We start from the raw sequence: 23,848 nt of genomic DNA on the forward strand, positions 1-23,848 counted from the left end.
ACTGGGGCGCGATGGAAGAGCTGTTGTGTTGTTCGAAACGGGAACGGTTTGTGTGGCTTTCTGCGAGGTCCTCGATGAGCAGGCTGGGCTTTCGTGGTCTGTGTACCCGCTTAATAAACCATCACCGGTTGGCGTTAGGGGAGCGACAGAAAAAAGGCGCTGTTTGAAAACAACCGGCTATTACTGCGGAGTCCGTCATCCCTCCACCCACCGAGGTAAAACTACGTGGTCGCCTCCGACCTCGTACGTTGTCCCCACTGCGCACGGCTCGGCCTCGCTGCCCCTGGCGCGGGACCCTCGCCGCGCACTCCCGCACCCCTTTTGCAGCACAGCGCCGATCCTCCTCGCGCTTCCGTCTCTGCCGGGGCCTTAAGCCGGGCACGTCTGGGATTCGCAGTCCGTGCCCGCAGCCCAGGGACGGCGCAGGGGTGCGTGGTGCCGGCGGTGCGGCCGAGCGCCCTCCAACACCGCTGGGTCTGCGGGTGGGCAGCGCGGGGCTCAGCGTGACCGTCGGGGATAAAACCACGGTGTGTTAGCGGCCAGAGGAGCGAACGCAAGCGACTGTTATTTCATTGCCTACTTGTCTGGCCTGTTTCTGGACAGGACGCAGCCTGTGCGCAGGTCTCTGACAGTGCCAGCGCTGTATGACTTCAGGCTTTAGACCTAAGGTATTTTTGATAAGGAAGGTATTTTGGAGAGCAGAAATTAATCTTCAGGCATGCACAAATTTTGTTTCTCCACTTTTTCAAGCTTTTTACTTACTGAAGGAATAAATTATTTTGTTATCATTAGTTTCTGGATGCTTTTTATTTGTGATGAAGAGAAAAAGTAGTGTAAAAACAAATTATCTGCAGCCTGTTAATTATTACTACTGGCTGATGTGCAAAACCCAAGATGTGAGAGAGACTCATCAGTTTTCAGCTGTCTGGCCTCTGTGCAGTAGGTACACAGAAGTGATGAGAGAGTTGTTTGGTTTTTTTTTTTAAATGCCTTCTTCAGTTTTAGGCCTAAGGAGTCTCATTATGCAAAACTGTTACTCACAGGCTGTGCTTACCTTGAATGCAACAAGTTATTTCAGTACTTATTTGTATGTACATATGTCTGGCAGAAGTGAACCTTGAAATGCTAATCTTGCACCACTTGGTAATGAAGTATCAATTTCCCAGGTTCCTTTACATTAAGAAGTGGTTACATTACAGCCTTCTTGCTGTCTCCCTGCAGCATTCCAGCATGTTTCCAGCCTCCACTCCTTCTGGCCTCTCCGATGACCCCCAGTCAGTGTCGCCGTCTCCCAGCTATATGTGGTCGTCTAATGCGCCGCCTCGTTACTCGCCACCGTATTTTCCACCTTTTGAAAAGCCACCACCTTATACACCGTAAAGAATGTGGGAAAGAAGAAAAAAATATTTGCCATTGAAATAATTGTGAACATTTTGTATTTATATTTTACTGTGGGAGGGAGCAGGAGGATAGGTACAGAAGATAATTGCAAATACAAATACTAGATTGGACTGTTCTTTCTTGCGAGACTTATTTCAGAGGTTTAACAACGGAGTATGAGGAAGGGGACATACTGCTGATGTTTTGCAGTGTCGGTGAGTAGCACATGACCTAAATTCCAGCCTCCTTGTTTTACTGCGAGGTTCATGCAGTCCTTGGTTTTTAATAAAGCGATACAACACAGATGGTAGATTCTGGTCTGCCTTACTCCATCTTGTGCCAAGCTGAAGTAAGGGTAGCCAAGATCGATAGTTGCAGGATAGTATCAGTCTCTTTAAGGTGAGGGTGCTTGCAGACACCTCGACTTGATGCTTGTTTTGTTTGGCCTTGGGATTCTTTGGGGCTGCAGAACCTAGCTCGTGTCACTTGTTGGTTGGTTACAGCCTACGCACTGGAAAAATCTTGGAGGGAACCACAACAGTGTCTCAAACTTTAGCATTAATGAAAACGTCAAAGGATATTTTTCATGTATGTCCAGCAAAACAATCGGAATATTGCTTTTTTGAGGGGAAAAGCTTTAATAGGCAAGCTGTTTTTATTTCAGGATGCTTCTTGAGGTGGAAGGTGAAATGGACTTGTCTCTCTCTGAATTCTGTGTAAGTAATGCTGAAGTCAAACAGTTTGGGTGATTGCACTGACTAAATCTTCTTTGTATTCCTATAAAGAGCATCAGAAACTGTCCACAAGTCACTAAAACAGTGCAGTGAAAACATTTTTTTTCTTCCTTTCTGTTTGGTTGGGATACTTTTTTTTAAGCTTGTACTTTAAACTTTTTTAATGGACTGAATCAGCACCCTGAATAAGCACTGTTTTAGTAACTGTATTATGGGCTGCACATAAGGAATATCCACTACTAGTTCTCCAAGATGTAAGTCTCACATGGATAAAATTCAACACCTTGTAATATAGGATGAAACTGATAAGAATTTGCAATTATTATTGTGACTTTCATTTAGTCTTCAGCCGATGACTGTGCTGATTGATCTAGATTCCAACAGATTTTGCATGCATCCTGCATAAAAAGAGAAGGTCAGCTTTGTTACGTGACACACTGTCCTGTAAAGTGTGGTTCTACTCCAGGAAGTGATTTCAGATGACAAAGTTCAGATCTGAGCTGCTCAACCTGAGCGTTCTCAACTGCTTACTTCAGGGATAAAAATAAGGTATTGACGTTTTACTCCTTATTTCCTAAAGATTTAATTTCCTTGGCATCAGATTGTTGACCTTAATCCTCAATTGTCTACCTTTACTTTCAAGTGATGCAGACGAAAAGGTACCTAAAAGCTAAATCTGGCTTTCAGAATCTAAAAGTGGAATACATGCTGGGGGGGGGGGGCGGGAATCCAGTTGGATTTTAAACTGTGGCATCTCTCTACTTGTTTTTGTTTTGGTTTGATTTTTTTTAGATTAAAAGAAATACTGTCAACATGGAAAACAAACACTGAAGTCTCTGATCTCACGTTTCGAAGTACACCCACACTTTATAATGCTGGTTTTAGTCCTATGCATTTGCAAAGCCTTTAGGCTAGGCTATGTGTTAACCTTATCATTTCCACTGTCAAATACTACTCAGTATATTAATAAGCTGAAGGATGACACTGTTTATCCAGAAGCAAGCATAACTTTTCTCCAGTAACAAAGAAAAATAAATGGCTGGAGAAAGGAATACAACTCATGGGATTTAAAGCAGTAGTGTATGTAAATTAAGTGGAAATAAACTTACATACTAGGGTGCCATCCATTTTATATTACATTTTCCTGAATTAAATCTTGATAAAGAGACTATGGGTAATTTCAAAATAGACAGTACTTCTCCTGCTAAAACTCCCCACGAAACTAGAATCAGAAGGGCACATTAATTTAGTATCAGAAAATATTTTACTGCTCCATCTTTGAAATAAAAGCTAACAGTCCTGTTCCACTTCTGACACACACACTCAACCATTTGTGCCTGTCAACTAAATAGGGCTAGAAGGACTAGGGGACACTACAGGACAGGACTAAAACTCATGAGGGGTACATAACTTAGTGGCAGAGAAACAATTAGGAAATGACTATGTCATTCATTTTGAGCTGACAAATACTAAACTTAGGAAATATCCAAATTCTCTTTTTTTTCCTAAGGAATATTTAAGAGAAATTACATTGCTGCTTTAAATTCACTATAAAAGGACAAGTCCATTTTCACATTTAAAAAATAACTGGTGGGATTTTCTGTTGATTACCCATTTCCTTCTGCTTGAGTAAAACTAAGCGTTTAATGTAAATGCAACATTCTGCACTGTATATTCATCATTTCTTATGAGAATGTCAAGATTGTGACTCATATGTACCCTTTTATTACTTTACCAAAGTTAAATAAAATTGTGTGACTTTTGTAAACATTTATAAATTGCATTTTACATTTTAGCAACTTTCCTGTTTTACAAGCATCTTTAATGTTAGTTGAGGAATTCCAGTATAATAGCATCATGCATTTAAAAAAAACCCAAACACAAAAAACGAACCCCAAAAAACTGCATTTGCTGTATTGGAAACTGGTGTTTCTACCAGGATTAGCCAGAGACACCTTTTTTTAAGTTGTTTTAAAAGCTCCGGATGCCCCTACACTTCATAATTCTGCAGTTCCACCCATGTAACAGGGTGCCCTGACTTCAGTCCCTGTAAAGTCATTAATGCTGATTTTTTGCTTAACACAGAGGCAAATAATCCAGCCAATGCAGTGTGTCTCCTTTACTTACTTTCATGTTTGCTGTATTACTTTGGGCCTAATTCTGTCCTGATGACGTCAGCTGCTCTTTGATGTTAGCAGAAGTAGGTGGAAGCCCTATGCCAAGGAGATAAAAGCACCTAAAACATCATTTGGTATGTTACTTATTAAATTGCATTCCTTACCTGTAATAAGAAGTCTACATAAAGTAACTAATTTTCTCCAAGTTAGCCATGGTTCACCAACAACCTAACTCTTCCAAATCATAACTAGTCAGCAACCTGGTAAGAGGAGCCCTAGCCGTAAGCTAGCTGAAATGCATTGCATGGGTCACTATGTATGTTTTTCTTGATTTCCAGCTCATTTGCAATGATGGAAGGGTAGTAGTTGGACAGACTGTTCCACAGCAGCTCCGCCTATTCTGAGAGTAAGCGTCTATCACAACATTCAGGTCATAATACACAGTTGAGTTTTTCAGCTAATTTGCTTTCTTGGAAATGCTCAAACAAACAAAAAAAAACCAAACAAACAAACAAAAAAAACCCAACAAACAAACAAACAAAAACACCAAAAAAACCTAAGCCCCAAATAAAAACACCTCCCTGACCCCACAGGGTTCCCTGCTATTCCCAAAGACCTGGAAAAGGAAGCTACAAACTGTTGGTAATCATCTAACATGTTAGACTGTAGAAGTTGAAGTTGTCATTAAAAAGAAATATGCTACATCCATCTTTAGAATTAAACTTTTTTATTTTTGCCATAGAAAGCTCTAAGAACTAATATCAAGTATTGATTAATGAAAAGTAGAACACAACTTTAAAAAGTATGTTAAGGAAAGACTGTACAACTATATACATTACAGATCTGGCAAAAATGATAAATGTTTCACATGGAACAGTTCCTAGGCAATAGCTGTAGAACTCAATGTATATAGTCGTCAGCTTCTGCATCTTTTTATTAGCTGCATGCCTTAACAGTACAAAATAAATAAGCAGTCAATTGTTATCTCAATATTTGTTTAATTCACATACTGGAATGCTATGGTATGAATCCCCAAAGAAACCACACAGTGAGGACACAGCCACCATTATCATATTTTGCAGCAGATCCGTTAATGTTTTTATATCCATATAAATGACTGTGAGGTTTGCTACCATACTCTGTTGACATTTTTAGTTTTTATATAAATGCTTTTTCAGATTCAATCTTTTTCTTCCATTACCCCAAAGCCAATTTCTTAATATTTACATAAGGTTTTTCATTAAGTTAAACTGGAAGCTAAGTGTTTACAAAAACAAACAAAAAAACAAATATAAGTGCAATAGCCAGAAATCTAAATATAAAAGCTCATGGCCCCATAAAAAGTTTTACAAGAATGGATTTAACATGTTTCCAAACCAATAAATACTGGAAGTGAAATTAAAAAAATGCTTTACATGACCTCTGGACTTTGGATATCAAAAATCACTTCCAAGGAAAACTGAAGACCCTGAGACACATGCAAGCACGAGTCTTCTAGCAAAAATAGTTACAAAGCCCTAATTTTCCAGTTTTCCTCCAAAAAGAGACCTTTAGTAGGCACAGTTTAATTTAAGGTTTTAAATACATCAGCAGCAAATATTGATAGCCATTATGTTCATTACTGAAGGTACACTTTGCAACATATGCTTAATTCCAGATGTGTCATGTCAGTAACAAAAATAACATTGTATTTTTCTTGTCGAAAAGTTCAGGAAGTCTCAATATAGCACACAGCCAGCTATGTCAGAGCTACCTCTGCTAATACAGACAATCAATACTTATGTCTTGTGAGGATTATGTTCGACTGCTGAAATGCCACCTCAGGTAACATCCAACCTGTAACATTTGAAAGCATACCCCACTATATATTCAAAAGGGTCTGCAATATGATCTGGAAATAATCATGTACATTGTGTTCTTGGCCTACAAAACAGAAGTGCTGAGTGTAACATGCATAAGGTAAACAAATCCTCCTCTTTCTCCCATCATTACTCATACAGATTTCTGGTACCCTTTTTTACAGCTCAAGTTGTATTTGAACCATTCACCATTTAAATGTCTTTCTGTCTAGAGTACTGTATGTCTAAAACCTTAACCCTGAAGGTCATAGGATCAAGATGCTTACTTAAAACATGAAAAGAAAAAACCTTTAATGCTAATTTAAGCAATGAAAGGTTACAATAACTAACTAGTACTATGCACGACAATCTTTCTTAGTCACCTCTAAAACTTGAGCAGTTTTCATATCACCATTTACAAAAATTCAACAAGTTACTAAATCTGAAATGCTAAACTATGACTCCTGTAAACAGCTGTTTGTTTTTTCTCAGATCTACTGTTTCCTGTTCAAGTTGGACATCTAATTTATCTTCTAAGTGCCTAAATATGTGCCAATTGCAAGGAGAAAAAAGGACGATGTAATAAACCCAAAACTGAAAATAGATGACAACTAGTCAACTGCAGAAAAATGATACTTTGGATTACGGTGGATGGAGGGTATTTTTTGATTCTTGGTTTAGTCCTCATGCTTCCACACACTATAAAAGCGGGGGGTGGGGGTGGGGGTGTCTGTGCGCACATGTGTGTGCATGTGTGAGTGCGTGTGTGCATGTGAAATCCAAATCCCTGTTTCACTTAAAGATCTAGCCAGATAGGCATACAAGATCCTCAGCTGTCTTGGTGCTAAACTGATACAGCACTTAGATTATTTCATAGTTTTGAGAAGCAAATTTCAAAGCTTTCAGCTAAAAAAAAAAAAGATTAATTTTATCATATTACCTTTTTTTGAAATACCAGACTGAAGCCTTTCTTCTTGAAGGGCAAAAAAAGGAACAGCACTTTTTTCCAAACTAACTACTGGCATCTTTTCCAGTAGTAAGAAAACCTAACATTATTCCTCAAGCTTTGAAAAGGCAAAATTTTCTCCTTCCTAAGTGTTCTCATCTTCTTCACTATTGAGCTTTGTGGGTTTGGGTGGGTTTTTTTCCCCATTGTAAAAAGAGCAAAATACAATGGTCCAGACACTGAATACTCTGCTCACCATACTGCCAAGTATAAATAAAGTTTGTTCAAGTTAGCCCTAACTGAGTATCTCTTGTTGGCAAGACTATTTGCATGAAGACAGATGATTCATAGTGCTTATAAAAGCAGAACTAAGATGCTAATTCAAAAATACACTACTCCAAACTACTGGATCAGTTATTTTGGACCCTTGCAGTAATGCATTGTTCACAAAAATAAGTATGAGTTCTGAGATTATTTTTTTTTTAAATGGTTCCATATTCAAGAGACTACAATGAAAAAATCTTACTGTTTTCTTGGTTAACATCTAAACAGAATTCAGCATTAAAGTGCTAACATGAAAGAAAGGGTTTACATAGTAAGTATGGGTACAGGAATTACCTCAATTACTTTAGAAGAAAGATTTCTAGCTCTTCAGAAGAAATTGTACCTTTTCAAGCTACAAATCCCCACGTTTTGATCAAAATTAACATACCAGAAAACACTGCCAGCTCCTTGGAAATGTCTTATTCTTTATTCAAGTAAACTTCCAGATGAATCACCTCCACAAATCGCTTGCAGCTACTAATGATCCATCTAAGTGCTACCACTTGATGAGTTGGTAGAACAAGTTAACTTGTTTTCACTTTAACATTCGATTTTACAGCGATTTTAACAGTTCATTTAAAACAGCTGCAGTATTTCTGCACTGAATCCTTTTTCCTGCATTTAATGCATTTCAGTAAGATTCTGGTATTACAAACTCAAATTCAGTACTTCCCTCTGATGGATTTTGTTTAAAAATTGCTTCATTTCCCTGCGGAATGAAAATGTCATCCCAGGTAATTTGTTTGGCTGGAGGGTTAGATGTTGTTCCTTCAGTGCCATCCTTCCCTGTGCCAACACGATAAACAATTCCACCCTCGTTTATTACTGGTATACTGCTTGAGTGATCAGTAATGTACGCATACTGTCTGATCTGCAAAGACCTGCAAGGATGCAATCGATAAAGCTTGGTATCTCCAGAAGGGTCTTGGCTATGAACTGATCTTATGTGGGAGGCCGTAATTTGGTAGTTGATGAAAGATTTGCCACACGTCAAGCACTGGTACCTTCGCTCACCCGTGTGGTGAATTTCATGCTTTGTACGGTATTCTGCAAGAGGAAAAACTTTGTCACAATATCGACATGGATACTTCTTCTCCCAGGAATGAACGTTAAAATGTCTCCGTAAACTGGTCAGACATGCATATGATCTCTTACACACAATACAAATGTAGTAGACTCTTCCATCCACTATGAGCTCGTAATGGTCATCGTGCTTTACTTTCATGCGTTTCCTGTTTGGAGAATCACCACCAGACGTTCTAGGTGTTTCATCAGCCTTGGCTTCGCCTTCCTCAGAATCACCCTTCACAGGAATGACTATGTCGTATGTATCCTCACCGATATTCGCATAAACCTTACAGCCTGTGGATAAGCCTTCTATTTCAGTTGCTGTATCTAATGTTATGATTTTCTGCCCTTCTGCCACATGCTTTGATGCTATACCTGAACTTAATTCCTTGTTGTTTCCAGTAAGGACATCTGAGATTTTTATTTTAAATTCTCCAGGTTTAGAAGATGGCTCTTGTGAAAATGTAACAACCTGTTTTTTCTGTACACCTGATCCTTCAGTGGTTGCTGCTTTGGGTATAGAAGGTTGCTGAACCAAAGAGCTACTGCTGACTGAACCAGGACTAGAGGAGCTAATGATATCCACATCATCTTCAACAGCCTCTTCATCATCAACAGCAGTTGTTTCCACTTCAGTTAAGGAGCCATTATTAGATGGCTGCTGGTTCTCCTCAACTAAATTAATTGTAGGGGTCACATGTGTTTGATGCAAGGAGCTGGCACTGAGCGATGAGTTAAGTAGAGGCTTATTTAGCACAATGATATTGGGAGTCAAATGCTGCGGTGTTCCAGAGACAAGTGATTCAGCACTTGATTGTGTTTGGTTTGGGCTTAGCTGACTGGCAGACAAAGTGAGTTTTTGAGCTGCTGTGGTGCTCGTCAAATGGGGAGAACCACCACTACCACCTGATTTTTGGTCAGAAACCACTCCAGCTGGACTTGGGCAAGGCTGGTTCTGGGTTGCAGAATTTTTATCTTTAGTACATTCTTTTGGAGGAACAATCTCAGAGCAAAAGATTACATCATCGTCTTCATCATCCGAATCACTCACTGTAATTTTTGTAGTCTCATATTCTATGCCATGTAAAGAGAATGACTGTGTTATCACCGGCATTCCATCCGTTACCTCTTGACCCTCTGGCCTTATTACAGGTACTTGTGTTTCAGCGTCCTTTTGTCCTGGACTAGAAGTTGAAGTTTCTGAAGCACCATCTTTGCCCTCGCTTGGCATGTTTTTTCCTTCAGACGGAGGTATGCCCAGATCAGCTATGAATTTAACACCCAGCTGTTGCCCTGATTTAATCAGTTCATCAAGTAAATCGGATGAAATGCTGATTATTTTGGAACTATAAATATAGTTAAGAATTTCTGCAAAAATTTCTGCTCTTACGAAGCTCAGTTCAACTACTTGCCCAGCCACTGAGAAAAGCTGGTGAAAATATGTGCTTGAGGCCGAAAGGATGTTCCTGTGAGCTCGAAATTTCTGGTCCTCCACAATGACAGTAACATCACAAAAAAGTCCGTGGCCACGTTGTTCATTCAAAGACTGAAGGAGCACACTAGAATATTGTGTGTCTGTTGCAGAAATCAGTTTTTTCCCCTCCATTCCTACAAAGAAAAAGTAAAAGGCATCAAATCAGTAAAAACACAAATTTACGGTTTTAACTGCATGATATTCCCACATGTACTGTTTATTCCTTCTTTTGAAAAACCAAATCTGAGATACTACTCATAAGCTTATATGCTATAGCACTCTGCAAACTTGATCCTTGTTGTTATTTGTCCCTTCACCTTCTACACAAGGTATGTGCAATTCTGAATATATCCTCTATTCTTACAAGGTGAGGAACAGAGAAACAACTGCTTAGCTGATTCAACAGCAAATAAGGTAAATTTGAAAACCGGGAAGATGTGAGATTCGGGTCCCTCAAAAGGCTTTAAACGTCATTAGAGATTTATTTTTAATTGTGAAAATATTCCGTAAATTGTTATGAGAAAGCCCAATAACATCCAGGTTATTATTTATGGGCAGGACAACAAAATCTCTGCATCCGTATGCTACCAGTCAACCGAGGTTAATGAAAATGCTATTGATACTTCACTTCCTTGCCCAGAAAAAGAAACTTTTTTTTTTTCCCCCCACCCCTCCTCATGTACTTGCAAGGTTGCTTTGTGTTTGAAACCGAGACACCGCGTCAGCACGGTAACAAAAATGATCTGTAAAGTCAAACTAATCCATCGATCCCATTCGACGACCCCCCCACCCCGCAAACCCGATGCAAAAAACCAACACCGACCCACACGAACAGCGACGGAAAGGCTCCAAGTCCTTCGTTTTACTCCTAAAACTTTATTCCCCTGCGCCTGGAAAGGGCAGGACCAGACGAGGAGGCCGACCGCCCCGGCCGCCCCGGCCGCCCCGGCCGCCGCCCGCCTCCCCGCTCCGATCGCGGCCGCGGCACGCCAGCCGCGGTGCAAGGCGGACTCCTCGCTCTCCCTCCTCCAAGGCCAACCCCTCGGTTCCCCGCTCCCCGCAGCTCCCGGTGAAGTTTACCATGAAAACGAGCGTTTCGAGGCGGAGACGCCGCCGCCGCCGCGGCGGGGAGGGCACCGTCACGGGAGGTGTTTCGCGGGCGGCCGCCGGGGCCCGGCGCTGGTTCCCCGGGCTGGGCAAGAGCGGCCGGGCGACCCCCGCCTCAGCCAGACGGAGCGGCGGCGGCGGCGGCGGACCACCGGGGAGAGCGGCCCGGCGGCAGCCGGAGGTGACGGGCGGCCCCTCCGCCGCCTCCGCGCGGTCAAGGCCGTGCCCGCCGCCGCCGCTTCCTGCTCGAGGCGAGGCGAGCGCGGCCGGCCCCCACCCCGCCGGCAGCGGGAGGGAGAAGGCAGCCCGCGGCGCGGAGGAGGAAGGCGAGGGCCCGCGTTACCTGCGCTCCGGCCGCCAGCACCCACCGCCCTTCTCCGCACAACGGGCACCGGCCGCCGCCGCCGCCGCTTCTCGGGCTCGGGCGCCGCCCCCGCTGCGCGGCCGCCAGGGGGCGCTGCACCGCCCTGCCCTCCCCTGCGGGGCCGTCGCGCTCCGCCCGAGCGCCCTCGTCACTCTTCGGCTCCCTGAGCCGAACGGCCTCGGGAACCTTCGGCCGCGCTCGGGGCCGGAGGGCGGGGCGGGGCGGTCCTCCGGCCGCCTCAAGGCGAGGGGGCCTCAGGCGGGGCCGCCCGAGGCGTGCTCTGCCCGTGCCCGCCGTGGGCTCCCCCGGCCCGGCCACCCCTCTCCCGGTACCCCCTCGGTCGCCGTTCCGGTGTAGCGGGCTGAGGCGGTCAGCGGCTCCCAGGAGCCCCCGGAGGCCGCCTGGGCCTGCACCGCCCGGGTCGGTCTCCCGCCCCTTCGCCTTCAGGTGCACCGAGGGCCGGTTACAGGCCTCAGGGCCCCGTGTGTTGGCCGCTGGCGGCGGGGGGGGGGGGCTCCGCACCTCGCCGGTCCCTGGCCCCGCTCCACCGAGGGCCTTGGGCAGCCGAGGGCCGAGCACACGGGCCTCGCTTCGGCCTTGGCCGCTCCTGCCAGGCTGCCACCTGTCCCGCTCTCCTTGCCCCAGGCGAAGCTCGCAGTCAGCCCCCCAACGCCTGCCTTACGTCTGACCCCGTTGGATAAGGCTGTGGAGATGTGATGGCAGCAGGTTATTTCCCACTGCGGCTCATTTCCTTCCTGGGGGCAGAGACCGGGCTGGCGCTGCTCTGCCAACGGCTGACGCAGCTGGCACCTCCACCCAACAGCGAGGAAATCTCCGGTAACCTAAACCTGAACACCCACGCTCGCGCTGCAGGATCACGTGTTGCGTATTCTTTGCACCACAGTGGCACGTGTTAGACTCCACTAGGAGCTGTACAGACCTAAGTCCTTTAATAAAACGCGGCCTTCGGCACATTCGGCATGTGGTCATCAAAGTGACGTATCCACAATGAGCTCTCTTGGAAACTCTCACTGTCCGTGAATGCTCAAAGAACACCGAGATCATGAAAGATATTTTTCATCTTCAGTTACTGATCTGTTCCTTTTCTTTTTCCTATGGATTTTGTGGACTTGAACCATGGGGGTTCTTGATTTTTCGTAAGATTCAAAAACTTTCCCAAGAACAAACGTCCTTCTATCAAGTTCAACCAAAAACATTAGCAGGCCACAGTCACTGGCACAAATGACTGCAATCCCTCACTGCGTGTATCGGCAATGAAATGGTCCCACCCAGGTTTGTGAGCCCTTCTAGCCAGAAAATCACCTGCCATGCTCCCTGTATTTGTATAGCTAGTAGCAGAAGTGGCTTTTTGAAGTGAGCCTTCAGATCTGAAATGTTACAAAGCCGGTTTCTGTTTATTTACAGGTTTTTCCAGAGAGTTGAGTGAAGAAGAATAATGGAAAAGAATAATCGGTGCAAAAGGTAGGCTTTTCTTCCTCATATAACCCTTCAATTAAGTTTTCTCCTTTGATATAGGTTCTTAGTAATTTTCACAGAGGAGGTTATATTAAATGAAAATAACACTATAATTGTTTTAATTCATAATGTATAATCCAGTGTTCTTTTTTCTCCTCCAAAAAATGTCTGATGGTCCAAATTAAATCATTTCTTAGCCTTTCTTCCTTTGGCTTTAAGGAGTTTTATTCCTCTCATTGCCTATCTCATTTCTAAATAACTAACAGGAAAATTTACAGATAAAGATAAGCACTGATCTGGAAGGAGCCCTGCTCCTGAAGCATCATCAGTTCTTAAAAATCAGGTTTGAACTGCTTACCCTTTGGCACAGAAATGCTGGCTAATTTAAAAGATGCTGGTCTAGCTGTGAGAGTTGCACCACCTCCTTGACTTTTACCTTTTCACAGAAGCTTCTCCCTATGGCAACTTCTTATATCAGGTATAAAATCTGAACTCCACTGTCACCTTGCCATGGTCAGGGCAGAGCTAATGCTCTGACCAGCTTAAAAAATTTTACTGAAGCTGCCACTCAGTCCTCCTGCACCGGAATGCAGAATTTCAGTGTGAATATTTTTTTTGTCTAGCATGCACCTCTTAGTTTTGGGGGATTTTTTCCTTCTCTTTTATTTTTTTATAACCCTCGAAAGCGGTTGGTGATTTGACTCCCATAAAATGTTACATAGTGACAAATGAAAAGAGATGTTTTATCTAAGATATTGACAAGAAACATCTAGAACATAGACCTAAACGTGGTGTTCTTGGAACTGAAAAATAGATAGGAGACACAATAGCAACTTTTATTTTGATGCATAGGAGTGATCCAAAAAACCTCTGGGATGGAGGCTTTGAAAATACTAAGTACAAATTTAAAGAAGTGATATGTAGGCGTTTGTGAGAAGACAAAAAAATATGCAATTCAGTGACAAAATTTCAGTTAAACAATTTGAAGAGCTCTCTTCTTTTTTAAAAATACAGTTTGTGGGAACAGAAAATTCTTTTAAAGACTTGAAAAATCTGAGAGACAAAGAAGCATTCTCTGTCATGAAAAAATATATTTTACATTTAAATAATTTAAATGTGATAAACAGGACAGTGAATTTTCCCTTAGGGCCTTCAGTAAAATCAAAATGCAACAGTTATCCTAGCTAAGGCTACTTTTAGGGACAGAAATATTATTCCACTGTGGAATTTCAGATGAAATACCACTGCTTCTGAAGGACTCTAAATACCAATTTCCACTATTTGTGCTTTGAGGAATTTTCAGAGAGTATTTTTCCTGTCAATCCCATTATTTAAAGCCTCACATAACCAAATTTAAAGTCCAGTGATGCTTTTTATTGACAATAGTAGTTGTTTTAGATGCTGTTACGTACTGCACATATGTGCATTGTATAACCTGTGTATAAAAATACTTCACACCACTTTACAATATTAAGTAACAGAGGCGCCGCATGCTCCTGAGAGGTAGATGTTTTAGTTGTCATTTGGCCAAGGCAGACCCTCGGGTGCAGACATGAGTGGCTGTATCATGAGAGCTGCCTCAGCGCTACCAAAGGCTGGTAGCCAGCTGTGAGCTGTGCCGAGCGCTGCAGTGCTCAGTGCCTCTGAAATCCCCTTGCTCTTCGCCTCCCTGCCAGCCCGCATCAACACATGGTAGACCCCGGCTCCAGTGCACAGAACGTTGCCGCTGGCCACATTTCAGGGTCTTCCACCCCTTTTCAGGGGCAGCCCTGAGCCCTGGCTGTGGGGGACCCCGGGGGAGAAGCTAGGGAAGGCCACGTGCCCTCATGAAGGCCTCAGGGGTACATCTACTTGCCACGTGGACAGGTCCCTATGTTACGTGTCTGGCCCAGCAGCTTCCATCTCTCTCGGGGTTTGGTGGCATGACCTCCTGTAACCAGTGCTGGGAGCACATAGTGGCCTGGACTTCTTCCTGGGGACATCTGACCTCACATACCACAGGGGTAAACAAACTGGGGCAGCCTGTGAGGAGAGTGTGGATACGGGCTGCTAAGTCTCCAGATCACTCTAGGTTTCAGGTTCTTCCTGAGACTGCAAGCTCAGGGAGACAAAGTCACTGAGCCTGGATTCAGGCAGTATGGATTCAGCTGGCAAAAATACAGCCACTTCCAGCTGTCTCATTCAAACGACCATACAGCCAATCAAAACGACAGCCTTTTAAAAGATAGCCTTATCTGGTTTAATTAGGCAAGCAGTAGTCCCTGATACTCAAAATATTCAGAAAGCTCCACAGCAGGGAGATACCTCGGACAGACACAGGGTAGAGTAACACCATACACATATGCCAACCTCTGGTAACATCTTTTCCGTCCCCATTCTGCATGTGCTTACATGCACCAAGATAACACACCATTTAAATAGGCTTCCTCCTTACAGATTTTTTTATGCTGCTTGTGATAGTTTTGGGAACTGAAATAGTGTTTCGTTTGTGGAAAAGAGACTGACATACTCCGACATCTTTTCTAGACAGCATAAACCAACATGGGCTTTCCGGGATGGAGCAGCTGTCTGACATGCCCCGTTCATGCGGAGCTTCGCCAGAGCCCAGCAACGTTACACTGCACTTCCCAGCGCAGAGCAGAAACTCCGGGTTGTTTTTCAAGAAAGCACCGCTGCAAGGTGCCCAAACCTGGCACCCTGCAGGGGAAGGACGCTCAGAGAAGGACAGCGAGCGTCTGATCTTCATACAGAACGTGTGTCATTTTCTCCCCAGATCGCTGCTGTTTCGCCTGCTCCTTACGTGCTGCCACCGAGACCGTGCCAGGCCTGTCCGGGAGCTCCCGTATTTTTTAATTTCCAAAAAAATCGTCCGTGAAGGTACCAGGCGGTGCCCGGGGAAGGGGGACCCCCGCCGCCCCGCGGGCTCCGGCGGAGGGTGAGTAACGGGGACTCCCCGCCTGACCTCCCCCCGCCGCCCCCCAACACCCTCGCCGGCGGCGGGGGCGGGCCGTGAGCTGTCCGCCGGGCAGTGCTGCTCCCGGGGCCGCCCTGGACAGCTCCCGGCCGCGGGGCCGGGCCTGCACCCCCGCCGCCAGCCCGCCGCCACCACCCGCCGCCGCCGCCTTACCTGGCACCGCCGCTGCCCGCACGTCCATGCTTGCCGGGCGGCCGCTCGGCTCCCGGGGGACCCGACCCGGCCGTCGCGGGGCTTGTTGTCCCGCCGCCGGCAGCACAAAGGGACCCGCCGCCGGGAACGTCGCCGCCGCCGCCGCCGCGGCGCCGTGTTGCCGCACGGGCGGGTGGGGCGGTGCGCCCCGCGGGCGGGGCCGCCCCGCTTCCGCCCCGCTTCCGCCCCGCCGCCGCCACCACCGCCCGCCCGGACGGGAGGGCGCCGGAAGTCCCGCCCAAGCCCGGAAGCGGCTCATCGGCAACGCCCGCCCCGCCGCCATGGCGCCGGCGTCGCGTTCCCGCAGCCCGCCGGCCGCCAGCCCCGAACGCCGCGGCCGCAGGTCGCGCTCCCGGTCCCGTTCCCGCGAGCGCAACGGCCTGAAGCGGCCGAGCCACCGGCGGAGCCGCAGCTGGTCCCGCTCCCGCGAGCGGACCCCCGGCGGGCCGCGCTCCGCCGCGCACCACGGCCACCACCACGGCAAGGCCTGGCCCGAGTACTACGAGAAGGAGAAGGAGGAGATCCTGCGGCAGAGGCGAGCGCCGGCCCCGGGCGGCGTTCCGTAGGGCCTGTCGTGCCGGTTCCCCGACGCCCCTCCGCTCGGAGGAACCGGCGCTCCCGGGGAGGGGAGGGTGCCGGGCGGCTGGGCCTGTTTCTGCAGGGCCCTCTCCCGGCCTGGCGTCCCGGTGCGGCGGCGCTGCCCGGCGCTTTCAGCCCCTCCGGCCCGTCCTTGCGGCGGGCATCGCCGGGGCACGGCTGGGAGGGTGCTGACGGCTGTTAGCCGCCGGGGCTGCGCGGTGCGCGGAGGTTTGCCTCCGGCCTCCCAGGCCGCTGGTTGTTTCTTCTCCCGAGCGTGGCTGCTTCAGGCCGTTAGAACCGGTGGCAGATGCCGGACTCGAAATGTTTATGGGCTGGCGATCACACACGGGCCTTTGGTGAAGGTGTTTTCTGTTACAGGAGGCTCAACGAGAGAGAGAGAATTGGGGAACTGGGGGCACCTGAAGTCTGGGGACTGTCACCAAAGGTTCCTGACCCCGAGTAAGGCACAGTCTTTCTTCTTTCCTTCCAGTTTGTATGATACTGATTGCGCATCGGTTTAATTTACAAAAATGTCTTGTCCCTAAGCTAGTCCCTTCGCTGCAATTCACGTTGTGTCAGTTGATTTCTGAATCAACATAATGCAGTTATTACTTTTATGGGGTTTTGGGGTTTTTTTTCCTCCCAAATAATTCTGGCATCCCAGTTATGCAAGATGTGATTCATTGTAGATCAGGTGACCTTTGTGTTGTGGTTCTGAAAGGAGTTCCCATGCTGCAAATTAGCTGTTTAATAGTTTACTCTGTTGCAAGTATCAACTCAGAATCTGCGAGCATGTGTCTGGTCATGTGTGTACCTTTGATCTTGAATACTACAAAATAGATTTTAAATAGCAAACTTTAATTTTTATTCAGTTCCGATGAGCATACACCGGTAGAAGATGAAGAAGCAAAATCCAAGAGTAGTTCTTCAGATTCCAGCTCGGAAGGTATTTTGCATTCCTTACACAGCTTGTTTTGAAAACGGGAAGCTACCAAAGTCTAGAATCTGCTGTTGTTGCTTGCAGGAGATTCACTGGCTTTGATGGGTGGAAGTGAGTGTGGTGGGCTCCGGTTCAAAGGAGAGCATTGCTTTGGGAAGACTGGGAAATACATACGGAGCTAGATGATCTTTGTCTGTTCTCTAATGTTGTATTTTAAAAACATTCTAGAGGAAAAAAAGAAAAAGAAGAAGAAAAGAAAGAAGAAAAAGCGGAAGGCATCCAAAAGAAAACGCAGAAAACATTCTGAGGACAGCGACAGTGAGTCGGAGTCTGAGCAGAACTCCAGTGGTAAGAAAAGAGAGTTTTGGCTAATATGCGTGGCATGAGAGCTCTCCTTCTGCTCCTCTGAAGGCAAAGCGACGCTTCTGGCTTTTGTTGCACGCTTGTGTCATGGTTTAACCCCAGCCAGCAACTAAGCACCATGCAGCCGCTCACTCACTCCCCCCCCCACCCAGTGGGATGGGGGAGAAAATCAGGAAAAGAAGTAAAACTCGTGGGTTGAGATAAGAACTGTTTAACAGAACAGAAAAGAGGAAACTAATAATGATAACACTAATAAAAAGACAGTAGTAATAATAAATGGATTGGCATATACAAGTGATGCACAATGCAACTGCTCACCACCCACCGACCGATGCCCAGTTAGTCCTCGAGCAGCGATCCCCTCGCACCCACTCCCCCCAGTTTATATACTGGACATGACGTCACATGGTATGGAATACCCTGTTGGCCACTTTGGGTCAGCTGCCCTGGCTGTGTCCCTTCCCACCTTCTTGTGTCCCTCCAGCTTTCTCGCTGGTTGGGCATGAGAAGCTGAAAAATCCTTGATTTTAGACTAAACATTACTTAGCAACAACTGAAAACATCAGTGTTATCAACATTCTTCTCATACCTAACTCAAAAACGTAGCACTGTACCAGCTACTAGAAAGACAATTAACTCTATACCAGCTGAAACCAGAACAGCTTGCAGTGTTCTGAAATTACAGAGCTGCAACATCAATCCAGTGGTATTTTCTTTCACCATCTTGCTGGGTTTGCAGTGCGTTTTCCTTGAGTGCTTGTGTTCTGGCCTCAAGAAACAGGATTTCTGAATTTAGCATCCATTGGGGGTTTCACGCCAACACAATGAACATGTTCTCATATTGAACAATATTGCAGGTAGCTTTCTACTAAGACTTTGTCAGTATTATTTGGTACCTAAACAAATCACGTCTGAGAAGCTGTGTACTAAGGCATTCTGATGCTTATTAAGGCATTCAGTTAGTTATTCACAGTGCAGTAAACTACTTAATTATAGCTAATCATCTCTTTTTTGATAATATGTACACTTTCCTTTTTTCAGATGAAGATAAAAAGAAAAGCAAGAAGAAGAAAAAGAAGAACAGAAAGTAAGTTTCCAGGTTGTTGTGTGTAATTCTATCTGCTTTTGACTAGAGGGCAGCACCACTTTCTTGGCAGATAGTGAGGAAGGCTGAGCACTTTTGTAATTAGGGCTATAAATGCTGTCGAGAAATCTTAATTTGATGAATTTTCTGTAAATCTGCAGAACCATGCCGCGTAGAGAACTTGCTGCAAACGTAGGGAGCCACTTTGTAATGCTATATGAAAGGCACAACAGTGCATATTTTGTCTTTGTTTTGCTGTAAAGCATTTTCTGCGAAACAACAACAGTCTATATGCAGACAGCCCGTCTTTCCGTAGGTGGAAGTTGCCTTGAGAAACTAATGACTTGAGTATGATACCAAGCACTTTCTTTCATCTTAAATTTTGGTAAAAGGCATGTCTGTCTTTGACTTTATTACAGGAAGAAGTATAAGAAAAAGAAAAATAAGAAGACCAGGAAGGAATCTAGTGATTCAAGTAGTGAAGATTCTGATGACGAAACATTTCAAGGGGAAGATCTCTGGATTGAGAGATCAAGTAGGTTCACCTGACTTTAAACTTGGATTGAAACTTCTTGGTGTCCTTTTTGTGAATTCTTTGTTAGGTGTTGCTGACCTGTGTAACTGTTCCGATAACAAAGAACAATGGGCACAATATTAATCTTCCTCATTATTTGATTGCTGCAGAAAATACAGAAGCTGACAGCTTGATTGGACCAGAAGCACCCAAAACTCATGCATCTCAGGATGATAGGCCTTTGAAGTGAGTAGCCAGCTCTAAGGGTACTTTGATCAAATCAAGTAAATCAAGCATGAAGGTTACCATTCAAAAGGGCTGTTGTAACAATGTGGCATGTATTGGAGAGAAAGGCTGTGCCAGAAACTCACAGACAGAAGTGGTAGTGGTGCTAGCCTTTACCCTGGCCTGAATTCAGGCAGAAAAGTCTGATTTATGCTTTTTCGCCTCAATTCCTAGAAAATCAATTGTAAGATGCCTTTATTCTAAGGCTCTGCAGTATTGTGACTTCATAGTGTTTTCATTACTGTTTAATCAGAATGGATACAATTGGTAATTTAAGATGTTGTTGCTAGTGTTAGCCATAAGGAAGAAACAGGCCAATGTGTGGGAAAGAACAAGAAAGTGCTTAAAAATGCAGCTGTAGCAAGTAGTGAACAGGGAAGCTGCACGTTTAGCTCAGGCTCTCTCTATTTGAGACTGCTTGAAATAACGGCTTTTTTTCTTTTTTTTTTTTTTTTTTTTTTAAGCTATGGACATGCCCTCTTGCCCGGTGAAGGTGCAGCAATGGCAGAGTACGTAAAAGCAGGAAAACGTATACCCCGGAGAGGTGAAATCGGCTTGACCAGTGAAGAGATCGCATCGTTTGAGAGCTCTGGTTATGTCATGAGTGGCAGCAGGTACAGTTTTGATGATGGTAATGGTTCAGTGAAATTTTCAAGAGCTGCTTCCTCTGTTGGCCGGTTGGAAAACTTCTTCCAAGCTCTAGTTGAAAGCACAGAAGAGAAGGTTCTCTGTGTGCTTTTAATAATCTACACTAAACTCCCTATTGCTATAGATGGTGAGGTTTTTAAGGACACATTCTCCTCAAGAGCAAAAATTCTTTCCAGGTAATATACTTATCTTGTGTTTCAAATGAGGAGATGCTTGTGTCAGGTGGCTCAAAGGTGGTGTGTTTGGACAGCAGTGGTAATGTGCTGGCTCTTCAGTGGGAGACAAATCAAAGTGTGAGAGGTTGGCTGCACTTTTTTCTCCAAGTTCAACAGGAACTTCACCTAAATTTTGGTGAGCTGGCAGCTGATGTCCTGGGATTAGGTGGGGCTTCCAGATGACTGCCTGAAAGCAGACACCCCCAGAATTCAGTTTCTTGCTCTGCCACGCTCCTTCCTGGGAAGGTTTGTGTGCAGTTCGGATTCTGTAGTGTGGGTATCTTTATAAGTCCCTCAAAACATTGAGGCCAGTTGATGGGTGGAAGCCGTGACGGGGCATTACATCCCCCGGCCTGTGCTGATGTACACAACGTTCTCCTCTGCAGACATCGCCGAATGGAAGCTGTGCGTCTGCGTAAAGAGAACCAGATTTACAGCGCAGATGAAAAGAGAGCTCTGGCATCCTTCAACCAGGAGGAGAGGAGGAAACGAGAGAATAAGATCCTTGCAAGCTTTCGAGAGATGGTCTACAGAAAGACAAAGGGCAAAGAGGAAAAATAATTCTTTATTTGAACTGTACGCTGTAGATTCTACCAAGCAGCAGCAAACCTGTTCCAGTCATGATTTGAAAAAAGCTGCAAGTGCTGCAGTGCCTTTCACCCAACAGGGCCAAGCCTCAGGAGTGGATTATCTGTATCAAGGAAACAGTTACTTTTGTCAGATTTTCTTGGATGATTTTTTCACCATCTGCAAGGAATCCCCATAAAGTGAAAGGCTACGAGGCAGAGAAGGCAGGAACAAGCAGGGAAGACTAGAGGCGACAATGTTATGTGCTCGCTTTGAATCGGACAAGCAGAAGGATTCCATGGGAGGGCTTTGTTACCTGATGCTGATAAGTGCAATTTTCCCTTTATTTTGATTAATCAGAGTCGACTAGCCATTAGAAGCAAGCTACTAGTAACAGTAGCAAAAATGAAGGAACTCCCAAGTTCCCATTTAAGATTTAAGACTGTCCACTTAGGTATTTTTTCATAAGTCTTTTAGATTTATTTTTTTCTCAAAACAGTTGAGGTTGGTTTGTGGTTCAAACTAGACTTGTAAATAGAAATGAGTTTGTAATTTAATACAGATGGGCTTTAGTTACTTTAAAGCAAGCAGATTGCAACTGGGGTATAAAGTAACAGTAATAGGAGGGTCTGATCTTCAATCCGCCAAAGCCTGTGGTGAAGAACTAAGTTGCTTGCTTCTTTTTTTTCCTATGTTATACATAGGTATCAGAGCAGTGGGGTGCAGTGATTGGAACCCCTGGATGTATATAGGTGGTAACAAGGATGTATCTTTCAATTTATTTGAAATTCTTTTGTCTATGGAAGTGTTCTAGATTAAAACCTTATTTTAACTCCTGTGGTATTTTAATTTGGTCTGTTTCAGCAATATTACATGGCTGTCTTTAAACTCTGTACTCAGAGGCCTACTCTGGGTAGTGCTTCTGTGGTGGTTATCTGTGATTCAACTGCATATTGCCAGATACACCTCCCTTAGCCTTCTTTTTCTCAAATGCTTTTTGAGCATATTCTAGAGGGTTTTTTTGTTCCCCTAAATCTCTGTGTGGTAATTTTGGCAGCAGAGATGTCTTGTATGTTTGTATGAAGAAAATAAAAAGTCCTATAATGTGTTTCCCTTGAGTTCTGCAGACGTGGTGTTCACAAACAGCAAGTCCAGCCCAGCTGCCTCTTCCCATTTACAGTCTGGAACCTGGTTCTGTCCAGCCGTACCCACTCGTACCTGCAAGGGACCATCATTTAAAGCCAGCTGCCATGTCAGGCCATAGTTGATTTTTGCATAGATTTAATGCTTTTTATGTATCTGCAAAGTAGAAATGCTAATAAGGAAGAGCCATTCTTTCTTCATTGTGTTTATTTGATTCTCCACAAAATACCAACAGAGCATTGGTGATGGTGAATTGGAACTGTTCATTAGAAAGTAAGTCTTTCCATGAGGATTCTTTTATTTTCAATGATGTCCTTAAGCCACTTTTCTCTAAACTGACATTGTTCTGGCCTGGAGGATGGAATAAAGACGGTGAATGGTAAGAATAACATTGAATCCACGTTTGGCCAGCTGAGAGCTGGCCTTCATTCACAGGGCAAGCCTATCTGCTGAAAAAAAGAACACCACCTAGACCGGTGTCAACCCAGTATGAAGAAGGCAGATGCTCATGGGGTGGCTATCCATGCTTGTGGTGGAGTGAAGCTAATGATAAGCAGGGTCATTTGGGTTTGCACAGCAAGATTTTGACAGCTTCCTCTACCTCTCTGCTATTATTGCAAACTTATTTACATCAAACTCCCTGATTGTTTTTGGCATGGAAAAGCTTACTAGAACCTCCCGAGTTGTGTCAGTGATGGAAGAGTAATAACATTTACTTGTCAATCAGCCTGCTGGACTCCAGAGTGAAGAATACCTTGACAAGCAAGGTCTGCAAGAGAGGAGAGAGAGGGCAGAGTTCACATACAGGACCTCAAAAAGCAGACATTTTAATTAGGTGAGAGCTGCTATCTGCTTCAAATATAACCTGTGTATTTGTACAACATTTCTGATATGGATTAGGATAGATTTGATTTAAAGTCTCTAAGTATTCTCTTGTGAAGGCAAAGACTCATATGTTACAATTTTAAGCTTGTGCTACAATGTAAGATTTCTGACCAGTGGCTATGAGCTGTTTTGCTGGTTTTGGCTAGGATAGAGTTAATTTTCTTCACCGTAGCTACTATGAGGCTACATTTTGGATTTGTGCTGATAACACAGGGATGTTTTCATTATTGCTGAGCAGTGCTTACACAGAGCCAAGGCCTTTTCTGCTCCTCACCCCACCCCACCAGCAAGGAGGCTGGGGGGGCACAGCCGGGACAGCTGACCCCAACTGACCAAAGGGATATTCCAGACCATATGACATCATGCTCAGCAGTAAAACTAGGGGGGAGGTTGGCGAGGGGGGCTGCTGGTCAGGAACTGGCTGGGCATTAGTTGGTTTGTGGTGAGAAATTGCTTTCATTTGCATCACTTGTCTTTCTTTAGGTTTTATTTTTCTCTCTCCTGGTTATTTTTTTCCTTACAATTTGTTACTATTTCTTTTTTAAAATTATTAAACTGGTTTTATCTCAGCCCACAAGTTTTCTCACTTCTGCAGTTTGCAGGGGGCTGGAGGGAGGGGGGCACATGGGGA

General features: G+C 44.9%; 3 protein-coding genes across 8 annotated transcripts in view; 2 read left to right on the forward strand and 1 right to left on the reverse strand.

Annotated features, from left to right (window-relative positions):
• Nucleotides 1-3,882, forward strand: part of TMEM255A (transmembrane protein 255A) — a 29,409-nt gene extending 25,527 nt beyond the window's left edge. For all 3 annotated transcript variants that reach the window (XM_069811059.1, XM_069811060.1, XM_069811058.1), the window contains one exon: nucleotides 1,222-3,882. In XM_069811059.1, coding sequence (XP_069667160.1) covers nucleotides 1,222-1,380 — 159 coding nt within the window. In that variant the 3' untranslated portion in view covers nucleotides 1,381-3,882. The remainder of the gene's footprint in view (nucleotides 1-1,221) is intronic.
• A 3,862-nt stretch (nucleotides 3,883-7,744) lies between these two features.
• Nucleotides 7,745-16,292, reverse strand: ZBTB33 (zinc finger and BTB domain containing 33). 3 transcript variants are annotated; one of them, XM_069811052.1, is made up of 2 exons: nucleotides 15,956-16,292; nucleotides 7,745-10,015 (listed from the first exon to the last, which is right to left on the reverse strand). In XM_069811052.1, the coding sequence occupies exons 1-2, from the start codon at nucleotides 16,275-16,277 to the stop codon at nucleotides 7,971-7,973; spliced, it is 2,367 nt and encodes a 788-aa protein (XP_069667153.1). In that variant the 5' UTR covers nucleotides 16,278-16,292; the 3' UTR covers nucleotides 7,745-7,970. The 3 variants fall into 3 exon arrangements, with proteins under 3 accessions (XP_069667153.1, XP_069667156.1, XP_069667154.1); XM_069811055.1 differs by lacking the exon at nucleotides 15,956-16,292 and adding an exon at nucleotides 11,332-11,449; XM_069811053.1 differs by lacking the exon at nucleotides 15,956-16,292 and adding an exon at nucleotides 10,962-11,309.
• On the forward strand, nucleotides 12,794-22,299 carry NKAP (NFKB activating protein). Of its 2 annotated transcripts, XM_069811057.1 has the most exons (10): nucleotides 12,794-12,834; nucleotides 15,602-15,763; nucleotides 16,952-17,032; nucleotides 17,446-17,519; nucleotides 17,742-17,861; nucleotides 18,918-18,963; nucleotides 19,380-19,495; nucleotides 19,645-19,720; nucleotides 20,224-20,373; nucleotides 21,009-22,299. In XM_069811057.1, exons 1-10 carry the CDS (start codon nucleotides 12,809-12,811, stop codon nucleotides 21,181-21,183), a joined length of 1,026 nt encoding a protein of 341 aa, XP_069667158.1. In that variant the 5' UTR covers nucleotides 12,794-12,808; the 3' UTR covers nucleotides 21,184-22,299. The 2 variants fall into 2 exon arrangements, with proteins under 2 accessions (XP_069667158.1, XP_069667157.1); XM_069811056.1 differs by lacking the exons at nucleotides 12,794-12,834; nucleotides 15,602-15,763 and adding an exon at nucleotides 16,238-16,529.
• The last annotated feature ends 1,549 nt before the right edge of the window (nucleotides 22,300-23,848 follow it).

Source organism: Haliaeetus albicilla, chromosome 23, assembly GCF_947461875.1.
Source record: "Haliaeetus albicilla chromosome 23, bHalAlb1.1, whole genome shotgun sequence".
In the NCBI taxonomy this organism is placed as follows: Eukaryota; Metazoa; Chordata; class Aves; order Accipitriformes; family Accipitridae; genus Haliaeetus; species Haliaeetus albicilla.